Genomic DNA, 23,478 nt, shown 5'->3' with positions numbered 1-23,478 from the left:
AACCAAGATCTCCCCCCTCTCAGATGAGCCCTCTAACCAGTTAAATTTAAGGGGGTGCTGCCTGTTCCTCCAGCTGTTTTTTTGGGGAAGGTTAAGTGTACTCTGAGAACACAGGCCACAGAATTAAGCCCTTGGGAAAGGGCAACCTACACAGAGGATCCTGATGAGACTGAAAGTGGCAGTATGCATGCTCGCTGGCAGAAGGTTAGGCAGCAGCTTTGGGGGAGCTGTGGTACCTAAATGCTGAACTGCCACTTTAGATGGTTGAAGTCCTTTTCTGGATCCAGCTTCTATAGATAGTTTTTTTTAGTCTGAATGGTGCTGTGCATGTGAGGGGGGTTAAGGAAAAATGTTGGCTCCAGTATTTCAGACAGCGTGGGCAGAGCCTCAACTTCAGTGCAAGGAGATGGAATGGGAAGTACTGCAAGTGTGCAGTAATCTTCACCACCACAGTGAAGGAGACAGGACAAGGTATGTCAGTTTAAGGTTTTCAGCTTGACAAAGGGAGCTTCTGGCTGAAAGAATTCTTCCTTGTGCTGCAAAAGTGTGTTTGGGTGCACTCTTACAGAGTTCTTAGTGAAAACACGAAAATCCACCTCGCTTGTGACCACTAAAACCCCTCAGTGCCAACTGGCGAAGGGTTTATTGTGCTGTAACAGCAACTCTTTACAAAAGTCTCTAAAAAAAGGTTGTCATAGTGATCCTTCAACAGGGCTCAGGGTGCATCTATTTTTAATCTGCACCGCTAAGGGAGGTGGCATAGTTCTGAGAAGATTGTTGAGGTGGTTGTGGCAAGGAGCTGCCACCCAGTTAAGCACCAGCAAGTCTTCTCTTGCTGGTGGAATAAGGTGATTCTCAGTCCTAGACACCCTGACTAGATCAGGCAGAGTTTCAATGTGTCCCTGTTCAAGTGCAAATCACTCAAAATATCCCCACCCTGAGGTACTAAGCTTGAGGACTACCTCTGAGCAATACGAATACAATACTTGTAGAAAAAGGAAACTGATGCGCTTCATGTACGTGAAGATGCTAGCTACTGCACAATGACAAGGAAAGATTTGCACTTCAACAGTAGGTGAAGCAACCCTACTACATTTTGTAAAGCACTTTATTGATGTAACAGTCAAACAATCCCCTTCATCCTGAGAAGCAACTGAAATGCAAGCCTGTGCCACAAACATCACTCTGAGATGAGACTTACCAGTGTTAAATGCACCACTAATACTAGGTCATGCCTCCCATCCTTTTCTGTGACAAAGACTATTTTCTCTAGGGTAGGGAAAAAAGGTCACTGAAAAGTGAACAGAAAGTTGTCACATCTTACACACTGAACAAAAATATTGTGCTATTTTTGTCTCAGAATAAAATTCCAGGACTTTATTGCTGTATGTATGTTTTCCTCTATGTAACTTATCTTACAATAGTCAAAGTGCCACCTTCTGGTTTAAAACTGTGCAACATTTAACATTCATTTTCTTCTAAAGACCATTATACAGTGGGGGTGTAAAGCAATTCAGCAGCAGTTACAAAATGTTGCCGACTATTTTTTCTTAAAAGAGTAAGATAAAGATCTGTACACAAGCTGAATAAAAAGATGCTCAATTGACAGATCATTCAGTAACTTTAATAAAACATTTTTAGTTGGAAGTTTTGTAATACTAAAATTTACAACTAAAACAAAAGTAAACACTCCCCCCTACACCCCCACCCCGCCATAGACACAAGATTTCCATACTTGTAAAGAACAAGAAATCTGGTATGTAATTGTCTCAAAACCTGGTTCATTTCTAACAGAAGCAAAAGTTGGGGAGGCTAGCAGACTGTCAGCCTGTTAAACCTGCAAGTTTGGCAGTGGAAGTCTGTTTTACTACCATGATGCTTCTTTTGGGTTGTTTAAATACAAGCCTTTTTCTTTCCCTCCCATTCAGTACACAGTTTAAATCCCATTTCCTTTTATTTATTTTTTATCCTCAGTATTATTTACAGGACTCCTACAGATAAAGTACAAACAAATATGAAATTAATGGTAGTTTGCGCCTTCAAATATGCATCCCATGGCTAAATTTACCAAGACACTCCAACAGAATGATTTGAAGTTATGATGATTCTGAAGTATGTACAGCTGTGACCGTGGATGGTTTTTCATTTACTGTAGTAGATTCATTTGATCGGTCATCAAGAGGAGTTGCCTTAGAGGTGGGGACAGCAGTATCCAAGGTGAGTGCAGAGGTTTGTTCTACACTTACAGTAGTGCTATGGGGAAGCTGATCTGTAGGTGGAGTAGATACCTCTGTGACCAAAGGAAATTGTGCAAGAAACTCAGGTGGCATTGGGAGAGGAGTTATTCCAGATAGATTTAGAGGTGGCAAGGAAGGAAGCGGTGGCAAACCTAGAAATTTTAAAAAAACAGCAACAAATCACACACCATTCACTTATACTTCTTTTAAAGTTTTCCCCAGGATGCCATGTGATCAGTTTGATCTACACTAGAACTATGAGTCTGCCAAGCCTCTTGGTATCTGTCTGTTCTCCTAGTCACTATGGGATTTCTTCTACTCCTATTGAGTTCAGTGGGAACATAATCAGGACTTTTAAGCAACAATAACTCAGAAACAGCTAGTTTTAAAGCTTTAAATATTTTGAAAGCCAAACAATCCTCCTCAACTAGATCTCAAGCATTCCTTAAAGATTAACAATAATGGAACTTGTGTTGGCCTGCTGACATGTACAAGAGGCAGCTACCAGCCTCGAGACAATGCTTTTAATGTATTTATTTGTACTACAGCTTGGATTTTTCCAGCACATCCTAAAATTGCCAATGCCCACAGAAGCCTTGTTCCACTTTTTGCTTGCTCAATGTGTATTTTTCAGCAGTTGTATTCAATACCATAAATTTAGTATTTCTGATACTTATTCTGACTTCTCAATTTTCTTGGCTGGCTCACAGAAAATATGAACTGTGCATTTCACTAAGCCTCCCCAAAAAGCTATATACTCCCTCTAATTTTTAGCACAAAGGAACATCTTTTGAAAGTCTTTATGAAGCCCTAAATCTGATGGGAGTAATGAGGAAACAACATAAACCTAAGGCAGGGAGGACTAGATTGGATTATTTTGACACATTCCTTGACTGAGCAGAAGAGGTCACCAATGAGAGCACCGTTCCACTGCAGCTCTGGCAACAGAATCAACCATCCTCTTCATGACTGAACCATAGAGCACAACTTGGAGTTAGTAATGAATAGGTGGTATCAAGGAAATAGTGTGGTCTAAGATCTTCAGAAACCAGTTACTGTAATATTTACATTTGTAAACATACCAGGATGTAGGATTTCTGACAATCCAGCACCAGGAATGATGGGTGGTGCAGGTAAATTCAGACTGGAAAGACTGGTCAGGTTAGGAAGTCCAGTCGGTAATGACATCAGACCTAAAAAACAAATACGAAAGATACAAACCTCAATTTCAAGAGATACATCTAGCCAGCTGAAAAACTGTTCCAGACAGAACCTGCATATCACTGGCTCACACTATACTTCAAAAATTTGGTTCTTTTTACAAATGGGAAAGTGAATAAGCTTCTCTTTTGATCTTAAAATGATAATGAAAGGGATTTACCTATACACAGTAGTCACAAGAGTTAGGGCTAGAAAAATCCCATTTCCCAGCTAATTCTATTTTTACTATCATAGTAATAGAGCATTTTCCATAGGATTAGCAATAATGAAGGGAAAGTTTTTTTTGTTTTTTTTTTAAGTGACAAATAAAAACAGGAAAATCAAGGCTAAAACAAAACAAGCAAAAAAGTGTTATAAACACAAAGAGAAACGGCTATGGTTAAGGACAAAAAATATACAGAAATAAGGGCAAGTTTTAAAGTTATTTTCAAAGTCAGGCAAGGGTTATAAAATGCAATACAAGTGTGGAATTAAGCTGTCATTCTGCCTGCCAACAGGTATATCCTGTTTCCTCTCCCACTTTCCTTTTTTTTTTTTTTTTAAGTGATCCTATATGGCAGTGGTCTCCAAAGTTTTTGGATCACGCACCCCCATGGTGCCGCCAAAGAAAGAAGGAGGAAAGACCTGCGGCAGGCGTGCAGAGCTGCCGCCAAAGGGGGAAAAAAAAAAAAAAAAAAAGACTGAGTGCCGTCCAGTGGCTCTCCTCCTGCCGCACACCCCCTGGGATCCTCTGGCGCATCCCCTGGGGTGCACACACCCCACTTTGGAGACCACTGCTCTATGGAGCAAGGACCACCTCTTTCTTCTTAAGTGTGTACATAGGGTTTAGGTTAATGAGGACTAATCCTGAAATAAACCTTTTGTGTCACAACATTAATAGAATACTGTAAAATAACTTTTTTGTTGGATCTTATTTAAAAACAAAAATCAACAGATTCAAAACAGAACCAGCCCAATAAATAGTTAAGATTAATAAGTAGGTCAGCAGTAAAATAATGGCAGACTGATTCACAAAGAGAGCTTATCTTTAGACTGAAAGCTAAGACTAGTGTGAATATTTATCTGGGAAACTCTTAACTGTACCCAGAAGCCCACCCTTAGGACTATAAAGGCTTTCAACATCTATACTTGTAGTAGTGAAATTGTAGATCAAAGAAGAAGTGAACAGTTTTCCTGGGGATTTCCAAACCACATTCATATTGCCCAGAGTTGGCAGGGAAATGTTCACACTTTAATGAAAGCTAGACTTCCTAGTAGTTTGACATTTTAATCTTGTGGTACAGGAATTTAGAATTTCCTGACATTACCACTGCACGCACATACTTAACTCTACTGTATTTTCTTTCCACACTGGCAAATCTGTCTCCAAGAGTTTTTTTTTAAAACTTTACTAAATTTCCAATATTTCAGTTATATTAGCATGCAAAAAGAAAAGGAGTACTTGTGGCACCTTAGAGACTAACAAAAGTTTAAATTTTAAATTTGTTAGTCTCTAAGGTGCCACAAGTACTCCTTTTCTTTTTGCGAATACAGACTAACAGCTGCTACTCTGAAACCTGTCATTAGCATGCAAAGTACATCAAGTAATCCTATGTATCCTATACCAGTTAGTAGGAAATATATAGAGAAATTCTACATAAGACTTGCACTGTCTATCAAACCTACAGTAGAACGATTTTGGCACATAAGAATTCAGTGTTTCATTAATCTCAGTGAATAAAACATTACTTTATTCACAGGGTATGTAGCAAGAGTTTCCACACCGGTCTAAAATAATACATTATGGAAACTGAGCTAGTAAGCCTGTTAAATACAGGAACTCTCAACAATTTAGAGATAATGGAATCATCACTAAACATTTTATGGTAGACTGACAATGCCATCTTTTAGCAAAATTTAATAGCCTATTATCTAAACTGCTGTTAGTAACTTTAAAGTGACCCAAATGCAAAAATACTTGGCTACCACCCATTGTTCTAGATTGATAATCTTATAATACTCTGCACATAGTTTAATATGAATACTAAATTAATCCAGTGTAAATATACATATGTAACTTTAGTCTAACCATACATAATGTGTTGCAAAATAGTGCTGTTAATATGTCAAACATATCTGACACCTAAGCCAGTGGAGCATAGCAATCACAAGAGAACTGTTAAGCTCACTCCATATATTTGCTTCTCTCCAAAAAGGAGAGCCCCACTGGGCTATAGGGTAGCTGCCTCCTTCCTGGAGAAGGGCCTCTTGATCTGCCCCTTTTCCCTGAAATGTAGCTAAGACAGTCATGCAGCACTGTTTGTGGTGGGGAGAAATGAAGTCTGCCGAGAGCAGCTTCCAGCTCCACTAGCTATTCAGTGGACATCTAAATACCCAAGGGAAGTAGAACCCTCAGTCTTTGGGTCTTGCAGAAACTAGTCCTGCAAGACCTCCAAGATGTACTGAGAGTTCACCAAAAAGATTAGGGGCTGCAAGATTGATTGAAATATTAAGAATTAAATGTATATAGACTAATTAATAGCTGACGTATAGTGTGATTTTAGTCTAAAAATATTTGAAGGATGTAAATATCAAGGAGAGAGAGAATGAGAATCATTTAGTTGGGACATAAGAGTATAATTAATAAGGAGAAGAAGTTAAGATAGGTATCCTTTCCTGATATCTCCTAATTTTTTTTTTCCTGGCAGTGAGCTCTATTAGGCTATGAAAATCCCATTGCTTGAGACTAGACTGGACATTACACTACCAGATATACATTAGAGATTAATCCTTCATTGGCAGGGGATGGCTTAGCAATGAATGAAATGACTTAGCAATGAACCTCTATTAATTTCCATGTTTTTTCTTGTATTGCATACACATTCAAATAGACAGCTATTTTTACATCAAGATGACCTCCAGATCTATGTCTTGTGTGTGTGCGCGCGTGCACTTATGGGGACAAAATCAGAAAGGCCAAGGCCCAAAATGAGTTATACCTAGCAAAGAACATAAGGCAATAAGAGGTTCTGTAAATGCATTAGGAGGAAGAAGGACAAGAGAAAGTGTAGATCTACTACTTAAGAGGGAAAGGAAATCTAACAAATGACATAAATAAGGCTAAGGTATTAAGTGTCTATTTTGCTTCCGTCTTCACTAAAGAAGTTAATTGTAACCAGATGCTGAACATAATATTAACAGCAAGAAGGAAGGGACACAAATCAGAATAGGAAAAGAACAGGTTAAACAATATTTAGATGTATTCAAGTTGCCAAGGCTTGATGAAATTCACCCTAGGGTACCTAAGGAACTAGTTGACACCATCATGGAACCATTAGCAATTAACTCATGGAAGACAGGTGAAGTCCCAGAGGACCGGAGAAGGGCAAACACTACTATCTTTAAAAAGGGAGAACAAAGAGGACCTGGAGAATTATAGACTAGTCAGCTTAGCTTCACATTTGGAAAGATGATAGAGCCAATTGTTAATCAATTTATGAGCACCTAGAGGATAATAGAGTGATAAATAATAGCCTACCTGGATTGGTCAACAAATCATGCTAAACCAATCTGATTTCCTTCTTTGACAGGGTTACTGGCCTAGTGGGTAGGAGGAAGCAGTGGACCTATATCTTGATTTTTAATAAGGTTTCTGACACAGTTCCACAAAACATTCAAGCAAACTAAAGAAAAGTGGCCTAGATTAAAATGCTATAAAGTAGGTGCATAACTGGTTAGAAAAAAAAATATTAAAAAGTATTTGTCAATGGTTTATCATCAGATTGGGAGGATATATCTACTGGAGTCCTGCAGAAGCCTGTCCTAGGTTCAGTACTATTCAATATTTTCATCAATGACTTAGATAGTGAAGTGGGTGGTATGCTTATAAAAATGTATGGATGACACCTGGAGTTGCTATCACTTTGGAGAACAGGATAATAATTCAAAATAACCTTAATAAACTGGTCTGAACTTGTCAAGATGAAATTCAATAAAGTGTTACACTTAAGAATGCACAAATACAAAACTGGGAATAACTGTCTTAGGCAGTAATATTGCAGAAAAAGGATCTGGGGGATTATAGTGGATTGCAAGTTGAATGAGCCAACACCATGTTGCAGTTGCAAAAAAAAGGCTAATATTCTATGGTGCAGTATAGGAGGTAGTTGTCCCACTCTGCTCAGCACTGAGGAGGCCTCAGCTGGAGTACTGAATCCAGTTTTGGATGCCACACTAAGAAAGATGTAGACAAATTTGAGAATCCAGAGGACAGCAACAAAAATGATATAAGGGTAAGAAAACCTGACCTAGGAGGAAAGGGTTTAAAAAACAAAAAACACTGGGCTTGTTTAGTCTTGAGAAAAGAAGGGAAGGCCTGATAAGTCTGTGAATACATTTAAGGGATGTTATGAAGATAATAGCAATCAATTGTTCTGTATGTCCACTGAAAACAGTGCAAGTCGAATGGGCTTAATCTGCAGCAAGGTAGGTTTAGGGTAGATGTTAGAAAATAAACTTTCTAACTATAAGGATGGTTTAAGGTTTAAGCACTGGAACAGGTTACCAAGGAAGGCTGTGGAATCACCATCACTGGAGATTTTTAAGAACAGGCTAGACAAACACCTATCAGGGATGATTTTAGTATATTTGGTCCCACCTCAGTGCAGCAGGATGGAATAGGCGACCTCTCGAGATCCCTTCCAGCCCCACGTTTCTGTGATTCTGTATGTTTCATCCCTAACCAACTTCATATTCATGTGCATATATAGGCCTTAACATCTTAGTTCCACTGTAATGTAATACGCATTAAGTACATTTCAGACCACAGAAATTTAGTGATGGGTTGGTTACATTTTACTTTTACTCCAAATGTCAAACTGCAGTGAAAAATCAAATTAGGATGAACTCCTGACCCCACTGAACTCAATGGCAAAACTCTCATTTGTTTCAACAAGGCTACGATTTCACCAACATTTATTGTAGATATAACTGTTCCCTGAAAATGCAGACATTACCAAATTGGGGGATTTTCAGATATTTGAGAGTCCAGTCCCAGTTTGCCAACCCACTACCTCCTCTTTATTTAGATTACGCCTTAAAACTCTGTTCCACAGTGTGACAGAGTGCTAGGTACAAAGGCCTGAGTTAGCACTCTTCATAGCAGCCCCATTCAGACAAAGCAGATTGGAGCTGACTATACAAGGCTGAGCCTAATTTGTGGGCCCAGCAGGGCAGAAAGGCCAATTAAGCTATTAGGCAAGACCCCACAACTAGGCACAGGAAGGAAGAGGGAGATAGAGATTAAGCTCCTCTGCTTGGGAAAGGTCTTAGGTATGCTGTGAGGGTGATGGGATGCAACTGTAAATAAACTACACAGGGTATTGAACCAGCAAAAGGGTCTCCGCATAATTTGTGGACTGAGACAGAAGCAGGACCAAGGCAGCCCTGTTACAGTGTTCTAGAGAGTCAACATTTAAAAAACGTAATTGAATCATCAAGTTGAGCACATCTATCTTCTCCTTCCTCATCAGTCACATCACATCTAAAAATTTGATTGTATGGTGTTCGAGGCAAAGGCCACACAATTTTTTTTTTCCTGTTATGGGTCTAGCACAATTATAAGTGCTGAAGAAAAAAATATGTTCTAAATGAATAGCAAGTATGGTTTATCTAGATATAGAAATGTAGGGCTGGAAGGGACAGCACACATAAATTTCATCCATCCACTCATGCTGAGGCAGGACCAAGTAAACCTAGATCTTCCCTGACAGGTGTTTGTCTAAACTGTCCTTAAAACCTCCAATGACAGAAATTCCACAGCCTCCCTGGGTAACCTATTCCAGTATTTAACTATCCTCAGAACACCATTACACCTTAATGCTGTTAGAACACATTATGACAACGAAAGGGACAAATTACTCCTATATTCCAGTTAGACAAAATGACAGAAATGGACAAACATGGATAAACAATTTTCTAAAGAATGGGGCCAAAAAATACAAACCTCCTCTTTCTCCCTATCATTCTATACTATCTTGCGTTATTTTGTTTCTAAAATGTTTGAGCTTGCTCAAAATTTTCACTACTCACCTGGTAATGTAGTTGCTGGGTTAACTGGTGGCACTGAACCGAGGGACTGATTTACTTGTGGTGGCAATAATGGTACAGTTGGGACACCTAATGAAAGATTCACGTAAGTATATACCATCATTTCAAATATGTCCAAGTATGCAACATTCCAACACACTTCCTCACACAGTATCTCAAAGAGGAGCTTATAGGTTAGGGTTAGGTCATAGGATTTTAAAAAATAATAAATGTCATGATTTCAGCTATTTAAAATTTCACAGTATTGGGTGTCACAAGGTTATTGGGGGGGGAGGGGTTGTGGTACTGCTACCTTTACTTCTGCGCTGTTGCTGGCGGTGGAGCTGCCTTAGAGCTTGGTAGCTGGAGAGTAATGGCTAGTGGCTGGGATCCCAGCTCCGAAGGCAGAGCCGCCGCCAGCAACAGCACTGAAGTACGGATGGCCTGGTATGGTATTGCCACCCTTACTTCTGTACTGCTACCTGCAGAGCTGGACCGTCAGTCAGCAGTCACCACTCTCCACCCACCCAGCTCTGAAGGCAGCAGTGCAGAAGTAAGGGTGGCATGGTACAATATTGCCACCCTTACTTCTGCACTCTGCTGGCAGGGTGCTGCCTTCAGAGCTGGGCACCTGGCCAATAGTCACCATTCTCTGGCTGCCCAGCTCTGAAGGCAGTACAGAAGTGACCCTGCCTGCAACTCCCTTTTAAGTTAGAGCCCTAAATTTGAGAAACGTTGGTCTCCCCTATGAAATCTGTATAGTACAAGGTAAAAACACAGAAGACCAGATTTCATGGTCCATGATGTGTTTTTCATAGCATGAATTTGGTAGGGCCCTACTTATAGGGATTCAATGTTTCTGCATTAGCATTTTATGCCATGTTTATAAGGTTTTGCTATCAGTAATTTTGAACCCTGGTGTTAACAGGTTTGGAGACACTCACCTTACAGCGAAAGTACATTTTACCATTGGGCTATGATGTGAAACATACTAAGTCCTAGTTTTTGGGAAATGGTTTTGGAAGAGGCAAAGGGAAGAAGTGAACTCTGGAAATCATATGCATTTCTACAAACATGTTTTCTCTTTGTGAAGTTAACTGACAAATCCATCTTTCTGAATTACAGAAGTCAATAAATTATGAATGCATTTCACAAGTGAGGTTGTTTTTATTTTATACATACCTGTATTGAGAACACTACTGACCGTAGTAGGGGTTGAACTAATGGACAGTCCTGACAGACCCTGTTCAATTCCTGTTGTTCCAGACGGTAATGTGGATGGGGGATTAACTGAAGACAGCTGAACCTTACAAAAATGAGAATTTAGTGTTAGTAGTTTTGTTTCACTGGAATCCACAACAATGAAAACAAATGTTAGTTATACTTTCAGTTATTTTATCAAGCTCAAAAGAGATTACAACTTACCTCTGTAAATCCATCTTTGAGTGGACTGATGGGTGCACTATGCAATTGCCCAGGGAGAGAAATTTTCTTTCCCTCTTCAAATGGACGTGTAGGTATCCGATGTAAATACCCATAGCCAATGCCACATCCTAGGCTTTTAAAATATGAACATTTAAAGGTTAGACAGGAACAGACCAGTCTGACCTTGGTATATGCATAAGCCACCATCACCATGGACCCTACACTAAACAAACAGCACAGAACAACCTTGCTTAATGTGAAAAGGACTCGGTTCTCGGATTCCCAAAAGCCACAAGAATGACGTCTTGAATTACAGCGAGACACAGAAGTGTGTCCACCAACAGAGCTGTAGGCACTTATTGAAGAGACTTATTAGATTAGTCCATTCCCTTGCGACTACAGTATTTTTGCAGTTCCCCCTACAGTATTTTTTCCAAGGGCTTCCTTTGTGTAATCCAGTTTTAAGTGACAACTAATGAGGCTTCTATAACTTCCTTTGGGGGACTGGTTTACAATATACCATAAGCAAATAGCTATTAGAAAACAGCCAGCCAATTACCTGCAAATGGCTCAAGATGTCATAATGAATCTCAAGATAGAATAAAGCCTATTGTTATATGGAAAAGTACTAGAGTACGTCATTTTTCTGTGCAAATACTCTCAATAGTAGATTATACTTATTACTTTGAACCTCTATAGCTCCTTCCAACCACTAGTATCACTACACAACACCACAGGTGTTCAAAAGATTTAAAAACTATTAGAAAACATAGCTAAGCCTCAACCACACCCTTGTAAAATAGATTTACAGATAGGGAAATAAGGTACAGAACTTAGTTACCTGCCCCAAATCAGAGTAAGTTAAAGATATAGCTGAAAATACAACCCAGGTACATCAGTTGCAGTCTTCAGTTCTACCTACTACATGCTTTAGCATATTATACAGTATCAAGATTTCAAGTCTAATGCACTAAGCATTCATAAAGTTTTATGAACTTTTAAACGAGCTAATTTGAGTAACTACAAAAAAACAAGGGCCCTCCTACAAACTAATTTGTATGTAAATCACCACTGCACACAGTTTCTTATTACAGTAATACTCTTTGCAACAGGAATTACCTTTTCCACCGTTTCTACAGCATCAAGCAGTGGGGCCCTAATCCTGAATGAGCTAGGTGCTGCTGCAAAACCACCATTTGGTATTAGTTGAATTAGCTTACCTGCCTTCTCCACCCCATGCAGAATTGGGGGTAATAATCACCTCTCGACAATTATCCGTGTCTGTGTTGTACACATAAAGTTTTAATGGTTTTCCTTCGTGTGTTTCAATAAGAGAGAACAGATCTTCAGACTGAAAAAAAATAGGAACATTGCCAATTGGTTAATTTTTTTAAATAGTATTTTAATTTTAGGATCTATAAACATGGAAATTGGCATCTCATAGGCTCCACTGCAGAACTAGCAGAGCCTGGCACCTCTGAGGTGTTTATTGCAGGACTGGCGCCTTAGAGAGTGCGTGCCTGTAAAACTTCAATATACTCCACAGATAAAATAGTTTACATTTTCAGACTGAAAACAGATGACAAACTACTACATTTGGTATGATAACTCAGATTTCAAATCAAAATAAAAAAATTAAAGTTTAAATTATGTTTTACTACTTGTTCAATTCCTAATGAAATCTTTCAAATTATTTTTAAAAAGTGTAAACTAATCCTATCTTATTATATGAAAGCATTTTAAAGAGCATTTTTAAACTCTAAAGTTATATTTGTGTACTCAGAAATGTAGACTTGCTGTGCCAGAGCTCCTCCCACTAAGTGGCAAAGAATTTCTATTAGCACAGGATACTGAGAAAGTTAGGCTTGATATTAATATTGCCCTGGTATTCTCCTTCTTGTACATTAAATTCAAAAAGTTATACTACCTCATTCATGACAGTATCTGCTCCGATGACATAGTCACTATGTGGTCTAAGACCTGCTAGTGCAGCAGGAGAATTTGATTCGACTTCCTAGTTTCAAGATATAAAATTACAGAAGTTAAATATGCTCAAAGTATTAGGAAACACAGTAATAAAACCCTTTCCAAACTTTGAGTTTAAAGGAATTAACACACACAAAATGTAAAATGTTCCAAATATTTAGTCCCATTTTAAAAGATACTGTAAGATATTCAAAATTCCTAAAACAACAGTACATATGCAAATATAAGATTTGATAAGATATCCCACAGACATATGGATCTCTGTTTTGTCACTATTATCCCCTGCCACACAAAATGTTTTTACTCCAGTCTTCAAGCTGGAGGATGTGTTGGGGAGACCTCAATATTTATGCAAAAATGAGTATCAACTATTATAGTGTATTCTTACAATGTTAGGTCATTACAAACTAGATTGCACCTTTATTGAATTTTAGGATGTAGCTACAACTATGCTATACTATGATAGCTGAGAAAACATTACTGGATACAAGCCAAGTGCCGAGGGAGCTAACTTGTTTATGACCCTTGGACTGCAGCCTGACAGTCTGGTCTATTTTCCTTTGTTTTATGGATTGAAGGATGTGTATAGGTGTCAACTGGTAGGTGTGTGTTGTATGGAATTTTCCACAGACATATTTGCATTCAAATAGTAATTGTTGCAACTGGGAAAACACCATTTACTTGAACAGACAAAGCTCATCACAGAGTGATACTACTTTGGTATAAAATATCAATGGGCAAAGAAAGTTTTATCCCTATCAACATTTTTTGCAAATAGTTAGTCCTGACTTCAAAATGATGTTAAGAGCAAAAAAAAAAAAACAAAACAAAAAAGGTCATGAATAGGGATGTGTTATCCCAGTCATAAAGTAGGAATAAAGTGGGTTTCTTTCATAAACACAATTACAGCTTCATTTTTCAAATGTAAAAACATTTATGGTTGGGAAACATTTTACAGAAAACTTTACTTATAACACGTTTCCACTCAAAAATAAAACATCTTGTAATTCTTTAGATTATTACAGTGCATGAGCCTCTTTCAGATCTATATTCACATATATTTTGTCTAAAGCAAGCATCTAATATCATAACTTCCTAATGCAATTGTTATGTGAATAGGAAATGGTTACAGACCAACATAGCAAGATCAATTGGTTAATTACCTATCTAAGAAAATATTTTAAAATAGAAATTTATATTGATGCAGTATTTCAGCAACTCCTCACAAAACAAGAATCACCTCTTCAAAGACTAACTTAGTAACTCTTCTAGTTTGAGGACAAGGAGGAAGAGGTAATATCTTTTATTAGACTGACTGCCGCTGGTGGAAGAGAGAAGCTTTCAAGCTTACACAAAACCAAACCCGAAGAAGAGCTCTGTGTAATCTCAAAATGTTAAGACCATTTAAAAAACTTTAAAACTAGGAGCATTGAACTTTTAAAAACAGAATTTCAATTCCTGTTGAACCCTAATGAAACTGAAGAAATCTCAGAAACAGAATTAAAAAAAAATTAAAACCTCTAACATGAACATTATTTGAGAGAGTCCTGCCACAAAAGACTACAAGCACTTAGAAGTATGCTACATATTCATTAAAGGGACTGAATGTTCAGGAGCTGAAGGTGTCAACAAAACCTGCTCATGAAGCCACTGAGTCAATACAAAAAGGATACCAATGAATATTTTAGTCCAACCCAATCCTAAAAAGGTACACCTTGGTCTCCAGTAAAGCTATGACAGGAGAAACTCCCAGCGATAAAGCTACCACTGCTGGTTCGGGGTGTGGTGGTGTGTGGTTTTTTTTTTTTTTTTTTTTTTGTTTTTTAAATCGCTGAGAGCTCTCTCCCCGGCAATAAAGCATGTCTACATTGCCCACATCACAGCACAGTCATGGCTGCGCAGTAACATGGTTAGTATAGACATACCCTAATTGTAAGGATAGTTAAGTACTGGAATAAGTTACCAAGACATGGGAGGTTGTGTCATTGGAGGTTTTTAAGAGCAGGTTAGACAAACACCTATCAGGGATGGTCTAGGTTTACTTGGTCCTGCCTAAGTGCAGGGGTCCCTTCTGGTCCTACATTTCCGATTCTGTGACTTTGCTTACTTGTAATTGTGGTGACTACTAAGGTATGTAGATGAACCCGTGTCTAAAAACAGTGGGAGCCACATCCCTAAGTTGGCCTACCATTTCTTGTTTCACTATACAAGATTTTTTTAGTAACTTTGGAGATAAATTATTTGGCACTGAATAGCTAGCCTTCCCATTCCACAGGTGCATGTTTGTAACTTATTTTCAGCTAAAAATTAATGCAATATGATTAATAAATTGTAGGCAATGACTTTTTACAGTAGAGAAACCTTGAAAAGATTGTACATACCAATACATGCCATACATTTTCATTGGCTCCATCAAAACTGCAGAAACGAATACTCACTCCCAGCAGGCCCTGTCCACCCCACATATTACTGGGAGTTACTGATGTTTCTCTCAGTTCCAGCGTTTTGCTACTGTACACTTGCATTTTTACAGGCTTTTCAACATTTGCTTTCAAGAGATCCTTGAGTGTGTCATTGTCTTTATTCTGGAAGTACACATACAAATCACTTTGGTTTATAGTGTTTAACAAAAGAAGTGTTCAATTTTATAGCACCAAGTTTGCATTTCAAAGGTCATACAGAGAACAGTGAGATTAGGAAGTATTTATTGGATTTCTCTACAGTGGCTTTCATATTAAAAAATTTCAATTCCTCAAAGTTTCCTATCAAGTAATTTCCTTAACTTCTATATTCAGAGTAAGAAATATACCTAAAGTTTTGTCTTGATTTTTTACACACAAATCACCCAAACATAAACAATTCAAAATTAAGGAAATTAATTCTTTGTGCTTTAATGTGATAGGAATCTGGCATTGGTAAGCAATGATCTGTCTTATGCAATACATAAACTTAACATGGTAAGTAATTATTAAGCTTCCAATCATTTTGTATACAAAAGTCTTTAACTGTAGGGTTAAAGTGCTGAACAAGCAAAACAAGAAGTGTAATGGGGCATTCAACATGATGTATAAACTTACTTTTTGTTTGCTGCAGAAGTGCAGAGTGATAGTTTCATCTGGACTTGTGAAAGTAAGCAAAAACTTTCAAAATAGACATTTTATAGATAGACTAATGTTCCTATAGGATGTAATATTCAGAGTGAGGCTCACAAGCCACAAGAGGCTCTTTAATGAGTCTCCTGTAGCTTTTTGCAGCACATGATATTAAAACCCAGTGATTTAATTATTAACCAATCAGGATGTTTTACTGTTATTAACCAATTGTAGTTGATAAAATAATACTTGGTCAGTCATTTTGCTGTGAGAATAATTATATATATAAAAATAAATAAAATGACTGACCAAGTATTTATATATAAATAAAAACTATTTCCCCATCATACTGTTTAAATTAGACAGACAGACAGACAGATATAGCATAATAAATGAAACATTACTGTGACTCTCTTGGGTAATGTGATTGCTAATTTGACTCCTGAACCACTTAGGTCTGAGTATCACTGCTATAAGATCTGAAACAGTCCAAGTAATCTTAGATTAATTTGTTTATTCAAAAACCATATAGGACACACTACTCAGCCCAAATCTAGCTCAAAATTTTAGTTCTTATTTAGTTGCAAAATAAAAGCACTGGAATCCAAAATGACTTGGCTTAAAACATAAATGTTTTTAAAGTTTTTGGAAAAAGAGTTGTTCCATAACTAACAGGATATTGCAAATAGCAATTCAATAGCCAAAAGCTAGCCCCTCCAGATGCAAACAATAATCAAAACATGCAAAGTAACTATTTCAGACATATTTAGTTCAAGGCTATAAAATATTTACATTTACAATACAATGTTAGTATAAGATGTCCACTTGCAAAAACAAGCCTTGTGGTTCAGAAAACTTTTAGAAAGATATCTCCAGTTTACTTTGACTTCAAGTGCCTATTTTCTTTTCTTGCATTGGACCTATGTAGAATGCAACCAGAACTGCACTTTGATCATAGAAGGTCCTTGTTATTTCCCCCGTAGGCTTAGAAGTCTTCTGCGCTGAAAAGCCTGTGGAAATGCAGTTATCCTGCATTACAAACACTGGAAGATGTGGCTCTACTAAGGCTGCCCTATCTTCCCTTTTAGAAGTTCTGATCTTCAATCACCTGCTATCTAAAGTCAGAGAAGAGCACCTGTGCAGTTCTTCTTTAGTTACGGCAGCAGCATCAAAACAGCGCACAAGATTCACTTCAGTGACGGCAGAATGCACAAAATCTTTTCCGTTTACCCAGCATGTCCCACAGGACCTGTTACCTTCTCCGGCAAGTGGCCTGTACCACATGGGAGGTGCCAGGATCAAATTACAGATCTGAAAAAGTGAGTTCAGGTACACCAAGTATTCCTATTTTCCTCCTAGTTAAACTCTGCTCTGGTAGAATTTGAGGAGTCTCGCTGAGATGTGGCCAGATCTTTCTCTTCCACTCTGCCAAAATCCAGTGCCAGCGGGCCTCTAATATATGTTTCAATCTACTCTCCTCTCCACAGAAGATTCAGGATCCATTCAAATGGGAAGGGACCCTGCCCTCAGAGGGGAGAGAGACAGCTTGGATCACTGCATTCTCCTTTGTTCCTGTTCGATAATATTTGCATGTCAAGATACCAAAGTCCAGCAGCTTTGATCAGGGTGGATAAAAATCAATGTTTTCCAAAAAATAATTAAAACAATACATAAATCATAAAATGGTAATTGAAAAAAAAAACCATACTAAAATGTATAATAGGAATGTAAAAATAAGTTATATAGTTGCTTAAATAAACGTATATCATTATTGTGTACTCTCCTAGTTATCACAAAGATGTACCAAATCTAGTGTAAAGGCTCTATTTAGCTATAAATGAACAATGTTTCAACAGTTATGTCAATCAACAAGAATGCACCTTTCTTTAGAAAATAGGAAGTACAAATGGATGATTTAGATGGAGCTTTTCTACTTGGCAATTTAAATCAATCCACCCTGGTTCTGATCAAGACAAATGCTGTTCTCCAGTTTAAATTTTGCTGAAAATCAAGCTACTGGGTAAGTGACTCAAGACTAAGTATTTTGATTTGCCAATTTAGATAAAACAATTCAAGTAAAATATGAACTCAAAGTTTAGCAAAACCAGATTCTCACCACAAAAACTTATTGCTTACATGCAACTAGACTGTTACAATACGCAATGAACTTACCAATCTTGAATCATTAATAGAAACAATAAAATCAAAGAATGGCTCCAGTCCAGCCCTATGTCCTGGTGAATTTTCTTGTACCTATCCGAAAAAAAAAAGTTATAATAGAGGGGGATTTAGTGGAAAAATTACAATTGTATGAATATTAAAATTTGTATTTTACAACTCCTACTACTGCAAACCATATAATTTTAGAAGTCACAACACCCAAGTACAGTAGCTGAGTTTCAAAATTTGAACTGCCTTGAAATAGCTTGTTGGGAAAAATTCTCAGTCTTAAAATACATCATTAATTTGTTGGGAAATCAGTTATACAAGGTAGCTATTGTTTCTGACCAAAATTTAATTTTATTCTTCTGCTGCAGATAAATAGCTCTAGATAACTTAAAATTACGATTCAAAGCCCAACTTTATTTAAGCCTGCTTTTTACAAAAAGAAAAATTAAATCCTTCTTAGCTTGTTCTATTTTAGCACCATTAGGAGACAGTCAGTGCCACATCCTGAAATGTTACAACTGTGGGTCAGGAATCCAAAGTGGGTTGCAATCCTGTTTTAATATGATTCCCAGGGCCGGCTTTAGACTTGCTGGGATACGGGGCTGGGGTCGAAGCCAAAGTCTGTCACTCAGGGCTGAAGCGCTTAGAGGTCAGGTTATAGGCCCCACACCTGGGACTGAAGCCCTTGGACTTCAGCTTTGGCTCCCCCCCCCCCACCGCCCCGGCCCAGGGCAGTGAGGCTTGGGCTTTGGCCCTCCTGCCTGGTGTGGTGGGGCTTGGGTGAGCTCAGGCTTTGGTCCCCCTACTCCTGGAGTTGTGTAGTAATTTTTGTTGTCAGAAGGGGGTCATGGTGCAATGAAGTTTGAGAACTGCTGTATTATAATGACCGCAGTGCACCTTTAAGCAGGGGGAGAGGGGGTGACATCCAACTTGCCAGGGAAGAGGGAACAGTGCTTTACAGGCAGGGCAGGGGTGGGAAGAGAGGCTCAGAAGCTGCTGCAAAAGGAGGAGGGGGGCCAGCATGCTGATGCTGACTCATCCCCCAAGGACTGGAACTGTGGGGAGTTGATAAAGGGCAAGCCGAGTGGGAGAAGCCCCTTTTCTCCAGACCAGGTAGAGCAGCACACACCCTTCCTCCCTCAGAGGGGCAAAACACCAAGTTTGGTCGGGACCTGTTGTGGACATCGCACTAGCCGCAACTTTCTAGGGGACTGGCCCTAGGTGTAATGGGGGTTGGGGGCTTCACCTTCCCCACAGCAGGTTTAGGGAGGGATTTGTTATGGGAGTAGGGAAGGGAGTTAGGTTAGGATGATGCAACTCATGAAGTAAGTGTGGGGCAGATGTCCAGTACAGGTACTCCATAGAGAAGAGATACAGTGACCAAATAAATGGCTTGGTAAAGGACTTAAAAAGGAGATGTTGGTTAAAGGAGCAGAATGGGAGGTGGGGGGGGGGGGAAGATTTGCAGCCCTATGAGTGGTATAGCATGGAGCCAACCCCCCCCCCTTTCTTACAGCCCATTTTAACCCATGTTCCGGGGGGGAGGGGAAAAGAGGAGGAGGAATGGTAAGGTCCCAGCAATGGGTTGGCTGGGGGACCATGATGGAAAAAGAGGGAAACTGGAGGAAGCCTCCGGGTAGATATTGAATGAACATGGAGTTACCTGCACTGTACAATTTTACCTGCCCAGTAGTCCCAGACATCTAAAAATAATAAAGTTATGGCCTGATTAAAACCCTACCAAGTGTCTCCAGTCCTCCTTTTGGTATAGCCACACAACTAGAATACACACTATCCCATGAGTAAGCTGCAACCGTCAATATTATGGAGAAAAATTGGACATCTGCAAACTATAATTAGTTAACACACCAATATGGGGTATAAAAACAACAAAAAGTGCCTTTTTACAACCACATCAGCTCAGATAATCTATCTTCATAAGAAGAGAGCCTAGATATCTTATAGACTCTCAACCTTTTTCTTTCAGAGTGCCACCTTCCACGCCCCCCGCAACATGCTATAAAACTCCACGGCCCACCTGTGCCACAATAACTGGTTTTCTGAATATAAAAGCCATGGCTGGCATTAGGGGGTAGCAAGCAGGGCAACTGCCTGGAGCCCCTGCAAAGCTACATTGCTCAGGTTTCAGCTTCAGCCCCAGGTAGTGGGGCTTTGGCTTTTTACCGTGGACTCCAGTGAGTTTGACACTGGCTCTGCTCGTGGCCCTAACCCCTGGTTGAGACCCACTGTTATTGACTGCACCCAGGAGCTTGAAATCTGCTCTTAATACAAAAGAGAATAACTTTAATCAGAAACTGTGGTAAGTATCTTTGCATTTACATGGACTCATGCGGTATCTAACTACCATAACTTCAGACCTGAAGAAGAGCTGTGTAGCTTGTACCTTCCACCAACAGATGTTGGCCAAATAAAAGATATTATCTCACCTATTGTCTCTCATATCCCAGGACCAACATGGCTACACCACCGCTGCAAATAACTTTAATGAAGATGCTAAATTATTCCTCCAACTGTTCCCTTCTAACATGATTCATTTCACCCAATGGCTTTATTGTTTATACTCTACAGTCATCTTTGAGAGATTTAAAACAGTTTAACATTTTCTCAGAATAGGGTTTCTTACTGTGTATTTTCTGCAGTCTTAACAGAATTGGTGCCATACTGGTAGTTAGTCCTATGTCAGTCTGATAATTGCAATTTTGCTTTGCCTAGAGGAATGTGGTTTTCCTAATATGGGCTACCTAGAGTAAAATGTTCTACTATGGAAAAATCTGAGGCTTACTGTCACTTTACCCCTAATGTGTTCATGCATTTTTACAGATTATGCATACACAAAACTAGAATGTGAAACATCTTTTTGTAATTGGTGAGTGAGTAGCTTTCCACAGCAAATGTTGGGCCTAAAACATTTCTACTTTACTCAAGCTTTTACTAAACAAATAAACAACACACAAACACAGAGTGTATCAAGAACCTGTTAACATTCAGAATTTAAATTCTGCAATTTGAGTGCCACATAGCAGCAGCATGAAATTAATGCATCTCTGGTCAGTTTCACAGCAGCAATTTAGAACCAAAGGGGCAGAAGTGAAACTACTAGACCAGTTACTTGCCTGTAACTTAAGCAGAGAAGACTGCCTACTCTTCAATGTGCCTGCACACTAACATATACAACAGAACTTTGATGACTGGTTGCACGCACATTCCCTTGGGTACAAAACATTCAGGCTGTATAGACCCACAGCCCTGATTCATTACTCGCTTTCTTAAACCACCTTAAAGGCCAGTTACATAGACTCCAAGTATTGCCTACAAGTAACCAAACTCTTGGACAATCGAATAGCAGTGGCCCAAAGGTGGTGAGTCTGAGTACCATCAAACTAAATAAAAAACGAACACTACACTAGGAACCTGAGCACTGGATCAAGATAAAAAAATAATCGGGACTCTTTATGGCGTAAGAGTACAGACAGAACTATGTACCAGATATTGGCGAAATAGAAATCCCTGGGGCAAGCTTTGGCAGTTGATTAGGCTTTAGTAGATTGTGCCCAGAGGTTATCACAGAGTCAGTAACTATTATAACCATGTCTTAATGCAAAGTGTTTTCAACTGAGACATTTTTGAAAATCCTACTAGACACATATCTGCATCTTACATAAATCTTTGAAAATCTGTCAATTCACTACCTACACTTAATACTTCCTTAGTTTAACTGCAAAATTTGTTTTGATAAGCTTACTTTCGCATGTATCCATTACATTTAAGGTAGTTTTATTTAATAACATTTTTAAAAGCTATTTTTGTATATTTTTAATTGAAATCCAATTTCCTCTCCAATAAAGCTTGACACAATTGAGTAAAAAAAATCATCTAGTAAATAAGAAATGCATCATTCACCATTTCTTAACATAATACAATTTAAAAATTAAGACTCTGAATAAATGTATGCTAAGCTATATAATTGCTTAATAGAGGTGTATCCTCCTGGCTAAGAAAAATTAGTATCAAATTTAGGATAAGGCTATATTTGGTTGCAAATAAACATGTTTTAATTAGGACTGTCAATTAATCACAGTTAACTCACACGATTAACGAAAAAATTAATCGTGATTTAAAAAATTAGTTAATCGCATTGTTAAACAATAGAATACCAATTGAAATTAAATATTTTGAATGTTTTTCTACATTTTCAAATATTTTATTTCAATTTACAACACAGAATACGAAGTGTATAGTGTTCACTTTATATTTATTACAATTTGCACTGTAAAAGACACTTATCGTATATACTCGTTCATAAGCCAAATTTTTTTTTTAGTAAAAAAAGGGAAGCACCAGAGAAGGGGGTTGGCTTATGAACAGGTATAGAGAGGGGGAGAGGTAGGACACAGTCCCTCCCCCCAACAGAGGGGGCAAGGAGAGGCAGCACAGCCAGCAGAGCCAGAAGGGAAGAGGCGAAGCCAGAGTTTCTCCGCTCCCCCCAGCCTCCAAAGCAGCTGCAGCTCTTGGGCTGGCAGGCTGTGGCCGGGCCACCTGGCCCGGCCTGCTGGAGCAGGCTGCGGCTATGCCGTCCAGCGCGGCCTGCCAGAGCAGGCTGTGGCCAGGCCAGAGACATCCTCCCCTGGCCCTCCCCAGATAAAGTGGGAAGGGATAGGATGGGGAGTGTGTGTGGGGGTCCCCGGCTAGGGGTGGGGTCATGTGGGAGGTGGTCACAGGGGTTATTTCCCTGACCCCCAGCTTCTCCCTCCCCCCCTCAAAAAATTTCCTCACTACTTGCTGTCCCGGTCCCTCAGGGTAAGCAGCTGGCACGCCGGAACACTTTGTTCACTTAGGTTTACCTCTGTGCCTGCAGATGCTCGAGGTAAACAAACCATCTTGACCCGCCAGCAGCTTATCCTGATGGCCTGGGAGCCAAAGTTTGCTGACCCCTGAATTATAGGGTCGGCTTATGAATGGGTCATAAACATTTTCTATTTTTACTTATCCATCTTGGGGGGGGATCGGCTTATAAATGAACCAGCTTATGGATTGAGTATATATGGTATTTCCCTTGTTTTTCAATTCACTTCATACAAGTACTGTAGTGCAATCTCTATCATGAAAGTGCAACTTACAAATGTAGATTTTTTTGTTACTGCACTCAAAAACAAAACGTAAAACTACAAGTCCACTCAGTTCTACATCTTGTTCAGCCAATCACTAACACAAACAAGTTTTTTTATATTTATGGGAGATAATGCTGCCCACTTCTTATTTAC

At 38.9% G+C, this 23,478-nt stretch overlaps 1 protein-coding gene across 2 annotated transcripts in view; it reads right to left on the bottom strand.

Annotated features, from left to right (window-relative positions):
• Window positions 1–1,354: 1,354 nt before the first annotated feature.
• Window positions 1,355–23,478, bottom strand: part of GORASP2 (golgi reassembly stacking protein 2) — a 33,496-nt gene continuing 11,372 nt past the window's right edge. The window contains exons 2-10 of one of the 2 annotated variants that reach the window (XM_038421582.2): window positions 18,200–18,280; window positions 15,317–15,520; window positions 12,877–12,963; window positions 12,170–12,300; window positions 10,950–11,082; window positions 10,707–10,830; window positions 9,528–9,614; window positions 3,320–3,430; window positions 1,355–2,389 (exon numbers count right to left, since the gene is read on the bottom strand). In XM_038421582.2, the coding sequence (XP_038277510.2) occupies window positions 2,097–2,389; window positions 3,320–3,430; window positions 9,528–9,614; window positions 10,707–10,830; window positions 10,950–11,082; window positions 12,170–12,300; window positions 12,877–12,963; window positions 15,317–15,520; window positions 18,200–18,280 (1,251 nt within the window). In that variant the 3' untranslated portion in view covers window positions 1,355–2,096. Of the gene's footprint in view, window positions 2,390–3,319; window positions 3,431–9,527; window positions 9,615–10,706; window positions 10,831–10,949; window positions 11,083–12,169; window positions 12,301–12,876; window positions 12,964–15,316; window positions 15,521–16,012; window positions 16,042–18,199; window positions 18,281–23,478 lie in introns of those variants that run through there. The other variant, XM_038421586.2, reaches the window with a different exon arrangement.

Source organism: Dermochelys coriacea, chromosome 11 (genome assembly GCF_009764565.3).
Source record: "Dermochelys coriacea isolate rDerCor1 chromosome 11, rDerCor1.pri.v4, whole genome shotgun sequence".
Classification (NCBI taxonomy): Eukaryota; Metazoa; Chordata; order Testudines; family Dermochelyidae; genus Dermochelys; species Dermochelys coriacea.
The sequence above is the reverse complement of the archived record's forward strand: the minus strand, read 5'-3'. Positions and strand labels throughout refer to the sequence as shown.